Genomic DNA, 18,782 nt, shown 5'->3' on the forward strand with positions numbered 1-18,782 from the left:
AGAGCAGCTTATTGAAAGCTTTGGGAGATACACATTATTTATTTATTTATGTACTTATTTATTTACTTACTAAATGGAACTTATTGAAAGCTTTGGGAGATACACATTGAACCATAGCTAAAGCACTTATCAAAAACCAAATGGCCCTACCTCCCACCAGTGTAATAAAGAAGAATGGGTCTTCCATGGGAGAGACTTAATATTCTGCCTGTTGTCAGGAAAGGCCTTAGACAGCACGGTCCCCTGTTCCTTCTTTTTAAATCAACACTTCTCAAAGGCACATGGTGATGTAACCGGGCAAGTACTGTCTTGGACATATATATTTGTGGCCCTGGCTCACATGGATTTTCATGTTTTAAAAGACAGAATGAGATCTTTAAAATGGAGCAGCAGTGCCCACTAACTTTCAGGTAACAATAATGCCTGCCACACACACATGAAACTAAATTTTTCTACCCACTATGTTTTACAAGCTAAAAACAAAAAGGCAATATTAAATTGATTAAAAGATAATTTGAAACAATGTATTTATAACTGAAATAGTAATTGATATAACAACACATGTTTTCTCTCATTTGCTTTGTTTCACTGTGGCATAGCATAGATAGGCCTTAAACTCATTGTGCACTGAAAGATGACTTTGAACACTGACTCCTGATCTCTGAAGCCCTGAGATTTACACAAATGCCACCCATTTCTTAATTTCCCCTTTTAATATTAAAATTTCAGATGTAGATCTCTCTCATTTTCTCTTCAATTTAGATCACACTTCAATACACTTCAATTTAGACTACCTATTGTTCAAATGTTGAGTAATTTTATGTGTCTAGTGATTTCTGAATTGACGAGCAGAGCAAGATTCTACCACATACGGAGGCAAAAAGGTTCTTTGTATTACCAGAAAAAAAATACTGTGATGAAAGGTAAACCCAAGATAATCTTTAAGATGATTTGTAAGGCAGTACGTTTCCTACGTAGCATCTTTAATACCACTAACAAACAAGTTTATTAACCCTTTAAATACCAATTTCTAAATTTGTTTTTAAAAGTGGTGTGTGTGTGTGTGTGTGTGTTAAAGACAGGGTTTCTCTGTATAGTCTTGGCTGTCCTGGAACTCACTCTGTAGACCAAGCTTGCCTCAAACTCAGAGATCTGCCCACTGCCACCATCGCCTGGTAATTTTTAAACTTTTAGCCTACCTCAATAAACCTTTTAGAAACATTTTAAAAACCACACAACTCATCACTTCATCTATGCAGACCACCACAGTTAAACACTCAAATTGCATGACGCTTCTACGTTTAAGAACAAACATATTTCTCACATTCACTATGCGATTCAAGTGCATTTTATTTTAAAGTAAAAGCTGTGGAGAGTAGGGTGGGACTGGAACCCCAACTTCATCCCCCATTTTGTAAGATCCTTCCTAAGTCTAGACTAGCACCCACACAGAGACCTCTCTCTCTGCTCCTGCACTGCCTTCTGTTTTTTTAGCTCTTATTCAGGGTATGTACTCTGGTATTTTAGCTGAGTTTTTCATTAGCTGCTCTGAAGGATGGAACCCACAGCCAGACGTTTGTGGTATCACCTCCATCCAGTAAGGAATAGCAGATGTTTCTGCCTGGCTTCTGATGGAAGACTGGCTTTGCTGATGTGAACCCAGTCTTTCTTTACGTCTGGATTCTCCATATATAATACAATGAGGAGAAAAGTCTGAAGACATCATTTTTAATTAATTAGGAGATTTCCTCTGAGATAAAAATAAATAATCTACCTATCTAGGAAATGTCCACTTTTAATCTTCATTAAAATCTGTTGATAATAGCTGTAAATCAAAACATTTTGTTGGGAACGTAATAAAAGTATGTTAAGTGGTTTGAAAAGTATACTAAAACTAACATTATATGGCATATTATTGACCATATAATTGACCATATTGGCTTGATTTCACTTCTTAACCAGCAAGGAAACAGTTTGTTTTTGGAAATTCAAGGATATTAGCTAAGTATAATTATTTTATACGCTGGCAATAATTCCCATATAGAACTTTTCTACAACTAAATATTTTTCCAAACTAAAAGGGTGTGTGTGTGTGTGTGTGTGTGTAGACACAAAAGTAAAGAAATGACAGGTTAAGCTTATTTAATTTTAATTTTGTGTATAATAGTTTTGGAATATTAAAAATGAATCAAAAAGGCAAACCCAATAGATATTCTAAAGAATTAATAACTGGCTCAACAATAAGTATACAAGATATTTTGTGTGATATTTTGATCACTATAATCATCAAAATCATCTGAATTATAAAACAAGGTAATGAGCCAAGACTGAGATAGTCTGAGTAGAAAATTAGCAGCAAGGCCAAACAAAGAATTGGTGCCAAACAGGACTGGGGCACAATACATCTCTTACAAAGAGCTAATCATGAGGTTATGTAGAAAGAGTTTAGAAATGATCATTGACAAATGACTAAAACAACTTAGCTTCTTCCTCTAGTGTATAATAACATCAAAAGGTTTACTATAATCTAATCAGGAAAGCCTGCCTTTATACATTAAATACCATGCTGAATAGGATTATGAACAAAGACATACACATACAAACCCAATTCTACTCCCCCACCCCTTAACCATTAACTTACTAATGCCAAGGTAAATCCGAGACTTGCAATAATCTCAAGTAACTTTTCTATAAAGGATTAATATAGATAAAAAAAATCAGGCCGGGCGTGGTGGCGCACGCCTTTAATCCCAGCACTTGGGAGGCAGAGGCAGGCAGATTTCTGAGTTCGAGGCCAGCCTGGTGTACAAAGTGAGTGCCAGGACAGCCAGGGCTACACAGAGAAACCCTGTCTCAAAAAACCAAAAAAACCAAAAACAAAAACAAACAAAAAAAACCCAAAAAAACCAAAACAAAACAAAACAAAAAAAACCCAGAACAATAAGATGCTAGAAAAACAAAGCAAATAATGCCAGCTAGTGATATAGGACAGACTGTAATCCTTGCTATCTAAGGCAGGCAGGACCATCAAGTTAAAAGCCAGCCTGGGCTACTTAAAGAGGCTGTGTCTAAGTAAACAAAGGACTGGGATGTGGTGGTAAGGTGCTTGCCTCAAATGTGAGGTCCCAAGTTCAATCTTTAGTATTTCAAACCAAAAATTCTCTCAGTTTTGCTTATAAAGTATGCCTATGTTGTAGCCTTTTCATGAAATATTCCTATATCCATTCAATTTACAAATGACTTATGAGAAAAAAGAACATTATTATTATAATTAGCACTTTGTATTTGAGTACAAATCATAAGATATTAAGTCTATTTTTATGACAAAATGTATAAGCACAATAGGCCCTCTCATTGCCAAGCAGTGTTAAAAGCTAACATGACTTTTTTTTCTTTTTTCTTTTCGAGACAGGGTTTCTCTGTGTAGTCCTGGCTGTCCTGGAACTCACTCTTTAGACCAGGCTGGCCTCCAACTCAGCAATCCACCTACCTCTGCCTCCACAGTGCTGGGATTAAAGGCGTGCGCCACCACTGCCCAGCACTAACATGATTTTTAAGGTATAATTTGATGTCATTAAAAAAAAAGAAAAATGGAAAAAAAAAAAAGAGAGAAAGAAAAAGAGTGACTATTATTGTGAACCTCCGTTCCTTGCATGCAATAATTAAGGAGCCTTAAGGATGGATGTTGTACATACCTTAAAGGTGAGGCTGAAAGTAGTGGGAGGAACTGAAGTTAGGCTGGAGCTTTGTTGTATAGTCTCCCTCTTAGGGAGGGGAAGGGTGTTGGGCAGGGGCACCTGAAAAGGCAGGCAACATATCACAATCTAAGTAGGTACAAAAGCCCCATCAGTCCAAAAAGGAATATCTGATTACTTAAGTTACAATGCTTACAGAGGGTGATAATTATGTTAAACTTCTGAAGAGAAACACTATCCACTTGGATATGTACAAATTATCAGGAAAAAAATAACTTGTCAATTATAAAGTATATACTACTCAAGGTAGCAGTCTTTATCCTTGAAGTAAACTCTCCCCAGGGTGGTAGGGTGGTGATACTACGACTGACCCAAGAGCCATCCTCTGTGCACTAAAGTTCTAAGAAATCCAACTTTCAGCATATATGGAGTACGTACAGGTTCCTATCTTGAGTATTTAGCACACAGTGCAAGCCTCTTCCCTAATCAGTCTCTTATAACTACATTAAAAAAAACCAGACTAACCTCTGAGGCAAAGTATAGAATATACCCTTACCTCATCACACCAAACTGTTCTATTCTGTAACGACATGACGGGAGCAAACAGTTTTAGAAACTTTGAGGTGGTGTGCACTATTCCCTGGATGTCGTAACCTTATTCTTATGTTTGCTTTTGATGACTTACTCAGTTATTCAGAAAATAATGGCTGGCATTCTTTCAGATTCTAAGAAGGTCACTCTGAGATACTTTGGACTACATATCAAATAGAGATCTGTCAAAACATATGCTACCTAAGATTTTAAAAAGTAAATCTTGACACCAGCTAAACCATAGTAATAAAAACTGTCACCTGTACTTAACTTTGTGGGACATTCAGAATACACAATAATTTTAATGCCGCACAACTGTAACTAGCACACAAGTTAGGATATTTATTTCAAAAGCCTCTCCTGGAGCTGGAGTGATGCCTCAGTGGTTCAGAGTTCTTACACTGCTTTTTCAAAGGACCAAGACTTCGTTCCTGGCGACTCATCACATTATAGTTCAAGTGTTGTCTAACACGTTTTCTTTGTCTCATGCATACAAGCTGTGCATGTAAACTCATTCAAGCTCATACATATACACATAAACATACATATTTTTTTTTTTAAAGAAGCCTATATGGAGTTTCAACAGATATGGTTTTGTTTGTTTGTTTGTTTTTTTTTTGAGACAGGGTTTCTCTGTGTAGCCCTGGCTGTCCTCGAACTCAGAAATCCACCTGCCTTTGCCTCCCAAGTGCTGGGATTAAAGGAGTATGCCACCACTGCCCGGCCAGATGTGTATTTTTAAAGACCAAAGTTGTGCATTTTAAAATGGAAGCCTCCAACAGACCAATGAAAAGACGTCTCAAAAGTCCTTAACATTTTTTTCAGTGGAAGACTTTATAGTTACCACAGAATCACTACCATACCTGGCCCAGGGAAACAACATTAATGTCATCTACACTGAATTTACAATACTCTTTAACCTAATTTTTTTTTTCATTTATAGGTGCCTTAGATATACTCCTAATAAGCAAATAAAGACTATATTCGCCTATAGATGAGACTACATGTCTTCTTCCCCATATCTGTCAGTGAACAAAGCCACATGCTAATCCGCCTTAGGAGCACACAGAGAAGTGCTCATCTGCATATATATTTTTCAATGACAAAATGCTACAAGTTTAGAGAATGAAAAAGTGACATTTTATAAATACTTTTTAAATGAGAAAAGATAGCACAATTTAAGCATATACTTTACAGATAACATTACAGTTAAGCTAGCAGTGGAACCAGCATTTAAACTCAACAAATGTCCTTTCTTCTAAGTTTCCTATTGTATAGGAAACTCTCCTCATAAAGGGGGTGATGGTATGAGTAGATTATTCCAGGCTTAGGTGCATGAAGCAGTCTTATAAATTCTAAACACCAGACAAGCTAATCAGCTCTCAATATCAAGTCCAACTGCCTCCTTTCCACTCCTTTCCTTGAGCTCTGTAGGAGTCTTTCGATTTGACTATAATTTGATGACCTGACCCCTAATGTAGCTCACCTTTCTAAAATCCCACATATTTGATGCTAGAGGGATGGACAGACAGCATGAGGAAAAAAATATAAAATGAAAATCAAGATTTTTATATTAAAAACGATAAAGTTTCCTTTTAAAGAACTCTTTATGGATATAAAAGTATTTTTGGAAAGAACAATCATCATTTGAATATGATAGCTTTTTATTATATTAGTTCATATTCAAAGGGGAGATCAGGTAACCAAAATTTTTCCTATTCTCAAAAGCAAGAACTATACAAGAAAACTTAAATGTGCTGTGCATGAGGCCAGAGCAACTTACTTTTTATACTAGTTTTTTCATCTACACTGAAGTAGGCAAAATGATAGACTGTGCTGACTTAAAACATCCAAGCCTTAAAACTAGGGCTTTATCTGCCACACATCACCTAATATTAGATAATCTAAGAAATTGTGGAATACATATGTTCATATTACAGCTCAATTTCCACAAAAGCAATTTTGGCAAGGCCAGATCTATGTACTTCAATTTGAAAATCCTTGTTTTTAAAAAAACAAAATAAAACCCCAGTTTCTTTTATTCTACTGACTTAAATGAGTATGGCTCCACTGAATCATAAAGTCTTATTTGTGAACAAAATTACCCAACCAAATAAAATTAACTATAGTATATGTAAGGGTGAACCCAAAACTTTTTTACCAAACTAGGTTAATAGGATGAGTGCTCACAAAAATCAAGTCCCAGCACAAATCTTTGAAAGCTGACAATGTCAACAGGAAGAGGATGGGGGGGATGGGGTGGGGGGAAGGGAGGCCTAAACTTTGATTTTAAAAGTAGGTATATTTATACATTGCTCAAAATACAAAGTTACCATCAACTCATTTCTTGCGAGTCAAACATTGTTCACAACAGTGTGCTTAAGATACAGTGATGGATGAGTTAGGTTCCTATTCAAACCCGCTAAATCTGATTGATTACTTACATTATTAACTAAAGTATCCTCCATCTTTGCATTATTAGTAGCCACAGTGTTAGGCAGAGAAGAGGAAGGTGTGGTGTAGTCTGTTACAGACTCCTGTGGAGGAGTAAAAGAAAACAAAGCTGAATTTATAGGCCACTTTTTGACAGTCTAATAGAAGTAAAGCTATTTTGGAACGAGAGGGATGATAAACCACTATGCCCTAAAACTTGAATCCACCAACTAACAGTAGGCTGCAAGAGCATGAACCTGCCTTCAAGAGACAACATCTCAATTGCTGCTAGACTTTTACACATGTTTAAAATCTATTTTCATAGCATGAGGTAGAAGGCTATCAGCAAAAGTAAATATTTCTGTGAGTTATGTCCCCTAATGACTACAAGTATCTTCTACCTATTTCTAGTTACTTAACGTAACTTGCCTTTCTAGGCACACCTTGTTACATACTGGGCCTGCAGAGAGGTGGATGCTTAAGTCTTATGGTATTTTCTCTAAATAACTAATAGCATGGAATACAGGGAAATGTTCTGCCACTGGATGTTATAGTTTAATGAAGACAAACAAACCCCAAAACAAAACACCTCCAATTTCTGAGAGAGAATATTTTTTTATCCAGATTTGAATTCATGGATCCTGAACTCACAGCTATAAGGGAGCTGACTGCATTTTAAAAGATACGTATCTTTCCTTCAGTGTAGCAACCAAAACCAAGTCAATACTTTTAGTGTTCAACCTCAGAAACAGTGATGTGCTCCAAGTGTGTCTCACCTTAAGCTTGAATTATAGTTAGTAGAAGGCAAAATGAAGTTCTACCAGACAAAGACAACTCTGACTGCTTACAAACTCAAGGGAGACAAGTCTCATCTTTTACAGTTTTCTATTTAAGCCACTCAGCAAAAGACAGATATACTTATGTAAAAATGTAACCTTTTGCAGAGACATTTACATTGTATGATAGAACATCACAAAGTAAGTTTGCTGTATGCCAGGTGGTGGTAACCCCAGCCCTCAGGAGGCAGAGGCAGGTGGATCTGAGTTAGAGACCAGCCTGGTCTACAGAGAGAGAGAGAGAGAGAGAGAGAGAGGTCCAAGGCAGCCAGCCAGCTGGGGCTACATCTTGGCTCAAAAACCCAAAACCAAACAACAAAAGTCACCAAAAAGGGCTGGATACAACCCAACCACCATTATAATCAAATGCTCCGCATATGAAGCACATGATTAGTGTTCCTGTCGCTCATGAAAGAAGCAGTCAGTGTGTACTTACCTTTGCATCAGAGCCATACTCTGCAGATGAGACTGAGATCATCGCCCCAATTTCAGCAGACATTTCCGAGACTGCTTTGGTTTCTTTTGCTGTTCCAGGATCTGTGCTTCTGACCACAGCAGGGCTTGGTTTCTCTTGTCCTTCTGGCTCAACCTGCTGGGCATCTTTCACTTTTCTATTTTTTAATGATCGTTCCTTTCCAATGGGACCAGGTTTATGTTCTTTGTTTTCTACCAGACTCAAGTCTGGAAGCTAAAGTCAATGTTATAACAAAATATAATGAAAGATTTATTAAAAACTAAATTACATTTTAGAACAGTATGTCCATTCTAGAATCACATCTACCTAGAGCATAGTACCTACCTTCTGAGCTTTAATGGGCCCTGCCCGAGGCTGTTTCTGACGCTGCTCTTTAGGCTCAGGAACTTTATCAGTTGGTTTCTCTGAAAGCACAGGAACCACCTCATCTTCATTGCCGTTTGAGGCGGGAGCACCAAACTGAATTGTGTCAATTCCAATTTCAACACCACTCTCTTGACCATTTCTTGTTCCCTAATAAAATAATGTTTTAACACTTGGTATATCACAGTAAACAAATTCAGACTTGACTGAAAAAAAAATGTATGCAGTGCAACAAATAAAAAGCACAACAGAAGCATGTTTAATGCAATTCTACATATTAACTGAGACTTCAGCTTAAGTGTTCAAACTCTAGTTCTGTGATAAGAAAAACCAAGATAAGTTTCCAGTTATTTCATCATTAAAACAACATTAAACTTAACCTATAAATGGCCAAAGATTCTTCTAAGTCTGCTCTGATAGTTAACTTAAATAAAAAACTCAACAAAGCACTGTGTGATTGGGAAGGTAATATACATACCGGTAGAGTCAAGTCACCAATTAAAAAGCTAATTTTCTTTTTTCTTTTTTTTTTTGGTTTTTCAAGACAGGGTTTCTTTGTATAGCCCTGGCTGTTCTGGAATTCACTTTGTAGTCCAGGCTAATTTTCTGAACATATTCTTTGTGCTAGGCAGTCTCACTTTGGTTTTATTAGATAAAATGAAAGAACCAAAAAGTTCCTTAGGGGATGTAAGAAAAGCTAAGATAGAAGAATTCTAGATGGAGGACATTCCTGAGCAAAACATACTGGAAAGGAATAAATACTAATAGAAAGTAATGCCAGAAATTAAAGGAAATAGCAACTTGTTAGACCATAGCAAATCTGGATTTTGTGTCCAGCTTTTTTTTCACTAACTGCTCCATGCACCTAGCCTCTTCCATGCTGCCTTCCATCAATGCTCAGGAACTGCTGTGCTCTGGCCTCAGTGGCCATTTGTGCTGTGAACTTCTACAATAAATAGCTTTCTGATTTTTCTGTGAATTCCAAAGAAGACAGATACTCAGAAAGACCACTGATCTCTACATGCACACATGTGTGATCCATGTACACATGTGTACTCACAGAAAAGGAAATGGGAAGCCATTAGAGAATTCTTGCCATTGTCTGAAATGTCAATTTTGCAAACTTATAAAAGCTGGAAATTGCAAAGAACATGAGGATGATGAACAAATTATGACAGCTAAATAAGATAATACCAAAACATATGGTTTTAGAATGCCTACAGGACAACTTCTGCAGCCAAGAAACAAAACCAAATTTCTACACTATCTCCTTCAAATCAGCATGAATCATCTGACTTTGCAAGAAATGCACTCTGATACCAATATCAGGGGCTGGAGAGATGGCTCAGTGCTTAAGAGCACTGACTACTCTAAGTTCAATTTCTAGCAAAAAATTGAACTCATGGTGGCTCACAACCATCTGAAATGGGATCCAATGCCCACTTCTGCCATGTCTGAAGGCAGTGACAGTGTATTTATACACAAAATTAACAACAACAAAAGCCAATATCAACAATACATATCAAATAAAGGCTCTCAAATAGAAAGCACAGTGACTCTTGAAAGAGTTCCCCAGAGAACTTTAATACCAAAATAAATGATGAAGCCTATTCCAGACCTGCTATGTGAGAATACTGGGATGGTAGATTAATAGGAAGACTTCTAAAATGAGAAATACTCACCCTGACCTACAGTGTAACTGTGATTACATTGAGTAACAAGACACATTCTGAGAAATACATCACAAGGGAATTATTTTGTTCTGCACGTATTACAGCATACTAAAACGTGGAATTTTGGTTGGAATGTCACTTGGAGGCCACAAATGCCATGGTGTACACATAAGGTATCATCTGGTGACATCGTAGTGAATGACTGTACCCTGAAGCTCTCTTTATTCGCCTCATATTTTATGCTATTGTGTTTTCATGTCAGTAATGGGCCTACAGCATTAATTTCTACTGCCAATTCAGTAGATGTACCACTTGCTCTATCAGCACTACTGGATATAACGATCCATCCCCTCTCTCTTTTCTCTCAGATACTTCTTTTAGCAGCTGGCACCAACATCTCCCACATTTCTCTGAGCTGGAAAGCCTCAATACTTAGTTTAGATTTCCCACTTTTGCATCTTTATAATTCATCTTACCTTGGCAATTTCATCCAACCCCATGATATACTGATGACTTAGCAAGTAAAATCTTCAAATCAGACATTCTTTGATTTATACAGTCTGATAGCTAACTACTAATTGACATGTCCACTTAAGTTTTGGTTGTGTTAGCATGTGTAGGAAGGAATGTACGCCTGAGAGTACCAGAACCAATGGGTGCCAGAGACATCAGACCCCTTAGGCATCTTGATCCACCTGCTGTGAGTGCTGGGACCAAACTTGGGTCCTTTGCAAAAGCAGTAAGCACAATAACATCTTAAATGTAACTCTATGGTCTTTTTATCCTCACACCTAGTCATGATCCATTTGGATCTGCTCATTTTAAACTAATGAAAACCTTTTTCTTTCTTCCTGTTCACACCAAGTCAGTTGTGGGTTAATGGCCCACCTACTCATGACATCCCACATTAATCATTTGACTACTGTCATCCTTACTCCCTCATCCATAAGACAAACAATCTATATATTCAGACCTGCCACTCCTTTGCATCACACCCTCCAATGGTTCTCCATGTCTTTCCAAGCCCCTAAAACCTCCCCACACTCTGTTGTTCTCTTAGGTCACTCCAGTCATCTGGACTTCCCTGAACTACTTCGAACACACCAGACCTGTCTTTGTTAAAAAAAAAAAAAAAAAAAAAAATCTAGATTTATTTATTTTATATACATGACTACACTGTAGTTGTCTTCAGACATATGAGGGCATCAGATTCCATTATAGATGGTTGTGAGCCACCATGTGGTTGCTGGGAATTGAACTCAGTAACTCCTATACCAGCTGAGCCAACTCTCCAGCTCCCATCAGGCTTGCTCTTGCCTCACGGCTTTGATAACTACTATTCCCTGAACTGGGAATTGACTTTTTCTCAGGTATCTGAATAAACTACTTTCTTTATATTCTCCAAATCTTCAATCAAATGACACACAAGTAGGATCTCCTGGCCTTTAAATTATCTTGGTCATTTTAAGCTTACCTCCATATACTTTGGGAAAATTCTTTGCTGTCATCTTGACTAAACAAGTATACTGCTGATTTCTCCCATGAGGCCTTTTGCTTCTATTATCTGTGCCAGTTTTGTAAACTCAAAAAGGAGACTAACTGGCACATCAGAACTACTTCATAAATGTTCATTCACTTGATGAATGACCACTGACCAATATTGCAGATGGTTAAGAAATGATAGAATAAGCCGGGCGTGGTGGCGCACGCCTTTAATCCCAGCACTCGGGAGGCAGAGGCAGGCGGATTTCTGAGTTCGAGGCCAGCCTGGTCTACAAAGTGAGTTCCAGGACAGCCAGGGCTACACAGGGAAACCCTGTCTCGAAAAACAAAAAAACAAACAAACAAAAAAGAAATGATAGAATAGTAAAGCTGTGAAATTCTGTAATTATCCTACTAGATAGGAATATGAGGCAAGCCTGAAAAATAGTGACTGTATGTATTGTTCTCTACCAGGTCCTTTCTGGACATTAGAATGAAACAAATGTTTAACCTTTAGCAGCCTACAAATATGGAGGACTAGCAGTATTAGCATTATCTGGGTACCTGATAGAAATGTACTCAAAACTCAACCCACACCCAATAGGGCAGAAATTCTGTGCATGAATTTAATCTGTTTTAGTGGCCCCAAGGTACAATGAAGTTTTAGAAATTATTTTTAAAAACTATGTCATTAACTTCCCATCTATGCCAGTAAGTCTATTCTTACCTCTGATGAAGTTGCTGATCCAAATGATGTTAAGGGCTTATTCCACGCACTGACTGAAGGTGGCTGTGGTGGACTAATAGGACCTACTGAAAAGAAGCCAGAGGAAATGTGACCATTAAAATTTAGATGCTGAAGTCTAGTACATTCAACCCTTTTACAATGGTGGGCACACAATAAAACAATTCTGCTATCACAGATTCTTTTTTTTCTCAAGATAGGGTTTCTTTATGCATCCCTAACTGTCCTGGAACTTGCTCTGTAGACCTGTCTGCCCCTGCCTCCTGGATTAAAGGTGTGTGCCACTACTGCCTAAGAGATTCTTAAATGCCCGTGCCCCAAAAGGCAGCCCAATTGAAAGGTGTTTTACACATCCCTATTATTACTTTTTAGTTCACAAAACACATGCTCTACATTTATTGCAGTATGCTGCCTTTCTTTCTAGTTATGTTAAATGGTTCCTTCCCTATCCTTATACAAATTAGATTCCATTTGAGAAAACCACACTTTTAACCTAAGTTCCCCTCATTCACCTTTATTTTCACCTGTACATAAACCCTACCCAGACTCAACCTAAAGCTCACAGGAAGAGAAACACAAAATTCTTGTGAATCTACTTTGTTTTGTTTACCATGCTGATTTCCACTTCCATTCATTTCTCTATAGAGGACAGAAATAATTCTTGCTGGCTGAGTAAAACCCCACTGTGTTCTACTAAATCATGATTACTTATCTTGGTCATTGTCCCCACTGTTACCATCAATGTACAAGTTTCTCTGCTAATCTAAATCCCTTTAGATATACATCCAGGAAGGGACTAGGTAGATTCTATGGTAATTCTAGTTTGTTGTTGTTGTTGCTGTTGAGAAACTTCCTTACTGACTTTCACATTGGCTGAGCTAATTTACCAGCTGTATATAAGGGTCTCTTTCTCTTCACCCCACCTCCCCCAATTGGCATTTGTTGGTGTTTCCTGATAACTATCCTAATTAGGGTGATATGAAACCTCAATGGAGAAAAGTATCCTGTTAACTGTTTTAGAGAAATAAAGGAAAGGAAACTAAGCTATTAAAATAAAGGAAGCTAAGACTTCTTAATTAAGATATAAAACAAATTTTAGTACTTCTGTCTTTTCCTATTCCACACGCCTCTGTTGCATACTTACATTTTTTAGAAATGTCATTCAGCACAGCTGGAGCAGCCACTTTGTTATCCCATAGCTCAGCTGTTAGAGAGCCATGGGACTGTGAAGTGGGTATGGACTTCCCAGCGGCTACGAAGTCTGTGCCATTAGATGTCTGAGCTGAGGGTAATCTAATCGAGGGTGGTGGCTGCTTTGAAGATGGTGCTGAAGGTGGAAGGGGACTCTGGACTGGTTTGTGGGTCTGGGTCTGCACTGCCGAGGCTGGGGGTGGGGCAGTGGATGCAGCTGAGGCTGGGGCAAGTGGAACTGAGGCTGTTGGAGCTGAGGCTGGGACGGCTGGTGTTGAAATGGATGGCACAGTTGTAGCTGAGACTACTGGGGTTGGAGAAGAAACAGTTGCTGGTGCTAGGGCTGAAGCAAGGATGGGAATTGAAGCTGAGGTGAGAATAGGGACAGAGACTGTAGTTGAGGATGAGGCCAAGATAGGAGTCGGAGCTGGAACTGATGGTTGGGATGAGGAAGAGGCTGTGACTGGAGATGAAGTGGATGCTGGAACAGGAGCTGAGGCTGAGGTTGGAACTGGAGCTGGGCATGAAGTTAGAACTGGAGCTGGGGTTGACACTGGAACTAGAGCGGTGGCTGATGCCAAAATGGGAACTGGAGCTGGGGTGGAGGCAGGAACTGCAGTTGCTGGGGCTGTTAGGACTGGAGCTGAGGAAGAGACTGGAACTGGCGCAGAGGGTGGAGCTTGGATTTGCTGAGTCCCAGTAGCTTGTTTTTTGGCAAACCTTGGAGGAAGCTTAGAAGTCTGACTTCTTCCTTTTTCACCTATATTTTTTTTGCTCCATACCTTAAACAAACAGATCATTTATTTTGTCACTAATTTAACCCAAAGAAACAGTATATACATGTCATTTGTACTTCCTAGTGATTTTAGAACTTCCTACTGCTAACTTAGCTACTTCAGTTTTCTAAGTTGGACACCCTTAGGGATTACAAAGTATTAGAAGTCAAGATAGTACGGAGAATATGGACAAAATATAATTTTATATACCAGCTTACTCTTCCCTCTAAAATATGAAATAACTAACAAAATTTGAAGTACATTTGACACCTTCACCAAACAAACAAATGAGAAAGACAAAGTTACTTCTGGATCAGGGCACTTGTGTTCATTCAATTCCCAACATAATTTAAAACAAATTGAATTCTACCATAGAACAAATTAGTAAAAATGTATTGTTGAATTACCTATGGTCTGTTATAAGGAAAATAGCAAGCTATAGTAGTAGCTCATTTTAAAATTGCTTAAGTTCAGGTGTGAAGATAATCACTCATCTATGACTGTGAGTAGACAGTAACCTGACCATTTGTTAACAAGGTCTGGACATCAACAGACAAAGCTAGCAATAAAATGCTGAGCTCAAACCTGTATGACTTGCTCTTCCTTCTTTCGGCGTTCCTCATCCTGTAACCGCTTTTGCTGTTTTTTAGATACAACTTCAGTAAAGCCATCATCATTCAGATTTGACTGGGGGTCTTCAATTACAGTTACTTCAGGATGATCATCAATGATAACAACACCTGCAGATGTGCAAAAGATTTTTTTTTTGTTGTTGTTCTTTTTTTCCCTCTGTATCGCCCTGGCTGTCCTGGAACTCACACCGTAGACCAGGTTGGCCTCTAACTCAGAAATCCACCTGCTCTGCCTCCCAAGTGCTGGGATTAAAGACCGTGCCCGACAGAGTATTTGAGAGTATAACTTATTTCCTACCCTGTAAGAAAGTATTTTATCTTTCTGGAAAAGTTTCATAGATTAGAAAACCTAAAATGGCATGTTTGAATGATACACCCTTTTGGTTTTGAAACAGGGTCTCAAGTAGCAAATACTAGCCTCAAACTTGTATAGCCGAGGCTGGCCTTGAACTCCATCCAGATCCTGCCTCTAGCTCTGTCAAGTGTTAGTGTTAGGATTATACACATGTGGTGCCATTTCCAGTAGAATGATTTTCTCCCTTATAATGCGTAACACACATAGGTTTCTGAGCTTCCCCCTGCAACGCAGTTTCTTTTGAAAATAAAAACAAACCAAAAGTATTTTATGTCTTCCCAGCCTCAGATATGTGTGATGCTCACCGAACAGTAGTACTTTACTTCATACACACATGATCACTCTAAGAAGTGGGAATTATTACTGTCATGTATTTTCAAACCATGACAATTTTGCCTAAAGTTACTATAGTGTAGACAGTCTTTCACTTAACAGGGCCTGAACTACTCCAGTTATAGGTCAAAAATATTAAGTGGAAAAGTGTAAAAATCTATACTGTTTAATTTAAAATTCCATGACATCAATCATCCCGTGAAAACACGTAATCCTGCCTGAAGCAAATCTAAACCTGTTAAATAATGCTTGAAAGTCGGGAGACATGACTTTTGGCTACAGATATAAAATACTGAAGGAATTTGCAGAGAACCTAAAATTCTATTGTTTAAATTACAATTTTATATACAGAACAAGGAAAAATGTAAAATAAACACTAAAATGGGCTTTCGGGGATGTCCTATTATTTGAGATTGATGAAGTGAACTCATCACAATTCTATCATGTATTGTTGTTTTGAGATAACTGTTCATTTTGTAAGCCAGGCTGACATAGAACTTACTATGCAACCTGGAACTCTTGATTTTCATGTCTCCACCTTAAAGCTGTTAGCATTATAGGTATGTGCTAACACATGACTAACATCATAATCCTATATTTACTTCAGTCTTTCACTTAACAGGGCCTGAACTACTCCAGTTATAGGTCAAAAATATTAAGTGGAAAAGTGTAAAAATCTATACTGTTTAATTTAAAATTCCATGACATCAATCATCCCGTGAAAACACGTAATCCTGCCTGAAGCATTTCTTTGTTCGGCTTACTGATAACAGCTGCCCATGAACTGCCTGGTAGCTGTTTACCAGATCAACTAGGGCTATCACAACCAGTAACTCTTGTGTAGTAACTAATGTTGTGTCTCCATGGGACCCCCAGGAGAGCTCTAAGAACTGCTGGGCCCGATACAAAGATACAAAAAGAGTCTCTTTATTAACACCAGTCAGACTCAGATTGTAAACCCTCCCACTTGCAGGACAGGAGTGCGACCCTGAGCCTAGAATCCTTGGTGCTTATATACAGCATAGTCAGAGATTCTTTGGATTTTATGGTGATGCGGGAGGCAACAAGTCAGTTTTCAAACATGATATCGCTTGTTCAGGCAGCAAGGTGTAACCTCTCAACTGGGAGGAGGAGGGGGAACGCTTCTGACCTGGGGAGTGACTTTACGGTGCTATCAGGTGTGTTTTATGACTAGCCACTGTCACAGTCCCCTGTGACCCCTGATTATTTCCCTTTCATGATCTAAATGTGAGACCCTAGTCTTCCCAAGGATGTTTGTTTTTTGTGCTTCTTTCCCAAGGACAGGTGCCAGCTGTACCTGGGAAGAAGGGCTTAGCCATTTATCAGTGAGTGCTAGCCTCAGTGACTTGGAGGCTTTTTGTTTATTCTCAAGATGGCATCTATGCCTCCTTGGGGGTGGGGTTAGGGGTGGTGGGTGAGGTGTGCCTCTATGGAAACGGGATAGTGATATTCTGGTGTCAGACAGGGTCCTCTCTGAGCGGCCAGGAAGGAGCAGGAGGGACAGGAACTTCTGTGAGAGCACAGAAGCAGGCTGGCTGCCTGTGTCATTTCACTAACCCACTCCACTTCATCACTCATCCATCTCATATCGGTACAAAAGGGTAAAGAAAACACAAGGTATTCTGAGAAAAGAGGTAACATCCTTACAACCTCATACTATGGACTAGCTGTTTTATACATAAGAATTTTAGTGGCATCCCCGTCCCTCTATTTTACTAGATATAAGCAGTACTTCACCCCAGTTCTGACAACTAACTGACTGTCAAGTATCTCAGAGTGGATAATCACTTATATTTCTAAATAATCCAGCTAAAAATTCCTAAACATGCAATTAAGATCAGTTATTTCTTTCTCTTTTCCCCCCATTTGAATTACAAAAGTTCTCAAAATCATGTCTGGTAGATAAGAATTTGCATTTCAATTTCCAACTGGGACAAATCGTCGAGAACCACACTTTTGAGAACCACTGGCCTAGAAACAATGTCTGAGATCTGAGTCCAAACAAGTAAGGGTTTAATAAAAACAAATACCAATAAAACCACACACAATTAGAAGCAAGGAAAAGACACCTATATCTCATATTGGGATAACTACCTCACCTAACCTTCCATTATAACTACCTCATTAAGAAATCTCAGTTCTGCTTTGGTTTCATCTGAATGAATGACAAATATACTATTACAAGTAAAATCATCTAACTTGAGATAATTTGTACTAATTTCTTCACCCAATATTTCCGTATTGCTTATTATCTGTATTTGATGTCTTCATTTGTGGCTTCCTTAATTTACCCACAATCACAGCCAGCCTCCCGTTGTTATTCTCTGCTTGTATTGACTATTACTTTTTTCTTTTTAAGAAGAAATGTTCAGAATTGCTTTAGTTCTAACGTAAAATCTTCACTTTATGTTTGTTTTTCTGTGCTTTCTCAAGCATGTTTTGCAATTTTACTGGCTTAATCAATTTCAAGCCCCTTCAAATGAGAACAGTGAAATCTTCCTGAGTATCATTAACAAAAATTGTACCCAATGTTTGTAACATGCTAAAAGGCTAGTGTTCTTTTACTCTAAGACAAGTTATTTTGGTCTATGTCTAACATAAATGTACAACTTCTCCTTCTTTATGTTTTCACAGTATTTGCTTCAATTTACCAAGAAGTAAAACAAAAGAATCTGAAACATACTTGCGTAATTATTGAGGTCAAACTGTGACAGAGCATCTACTTTCTCCTTTGGCTTCTTAGGACCCGGTTTGGTATCTTCCCTCTTTTTCCCAGCAGCATCCTTGGAACTCTTCTGTCCTGCACCATTAGGCACACCTTCTTGGTGGTGTGCAGAGTTACCACTAACAGGGTCAGCTCCAGCTGTGCCTGAGGCCTGCTCATCAAATGGCCTAAAGAATATAATTTTAGATGATTTTGACATACTCCAACAAAGCAAAGCTGTGTTTCCTGGTAGTTTGCAAAGTCATACCTAAGAAAGAACAGCACTGAAAAAGACCCAGTCATTCTCAGCAGCTTCTGACCTTCATTAAACTAAAGCTCCAATATAGTAGGCCAGCTCTTTGAAGTTCTCCCCAACAATTAAAGTCTAGAATTCTAATTATCCCCAGGAGGTAACTGGGTCTGTTTGTCATTTTATAAATGAGTTATAATATGGATATATCAAAAAGAACTTCTGTA

General features: G+C 38.3%; 1 protein-coding gene across 11 annotated transcripts in view; it reads right to left on the reverse strand.

The window, feature by feature from the left end:
* Prrc2c (proline rich coiled-coil 2C) overlaps positions 1-18,782 on the reverse strand; it is a 69,631-nt gene that overhangs the window by 12,205 nt on the left and 38,644 nt on the right. For 8 of the 11 annotated variants that reach the window (XM_021176192.3, XM_021176135.3, XM_029483388.2 and 5 more), the window contains exons 17-24: positions 18,285-18,493; positions 14,846-15,000; positions 13,438-14,266; positions 12,276-12,361; positions 8,355-8,543; positions 7,992-8,243; positions 6,731-6,823; positions 3,696-3,797 (exon numbers count right to left, since the gene is read on the reverse strand). In XM_021176192.3, coding sequence (XP_021031851.1) covers positions 3,696-3,797; positions 6,731-6,823; positions 7,992-8,243; positions 8,355-8,543; positions 12,276-12,361; positions 13,438-14,266; positions 14,846-15,000; positions 18,285-18,493 — 1,915 coding nt within the window. The remainder of the gene's footprint in view (positions 1-3,695; positions 3,798-6,730; positions 6,824-7,991; positions 8,244-8,354; positions 8,544-12,275; positions 12,362-13,437; positions 14,267-14,845; positions 15,001-18,284; positions 18,494-18,782) is intronic. The other 3 variants (XM_029483397.2, XM_021176154.3, XM_029483411.2) reach the window with 3 other exon arrangements.

Source organism: Mus caroli, unplaced genomic scaffold (assembly GCF_978045245.1).
Source record: "Mus caroli unplaced genomic scaffold, Mus_caroli_1 scaffold_1, whole genome shotgun sequence".
NCBI lineage: Eukaryota > Metazoa > Chordata > Mammalia > Rodentia > Muridae > Mus > Mus caroli.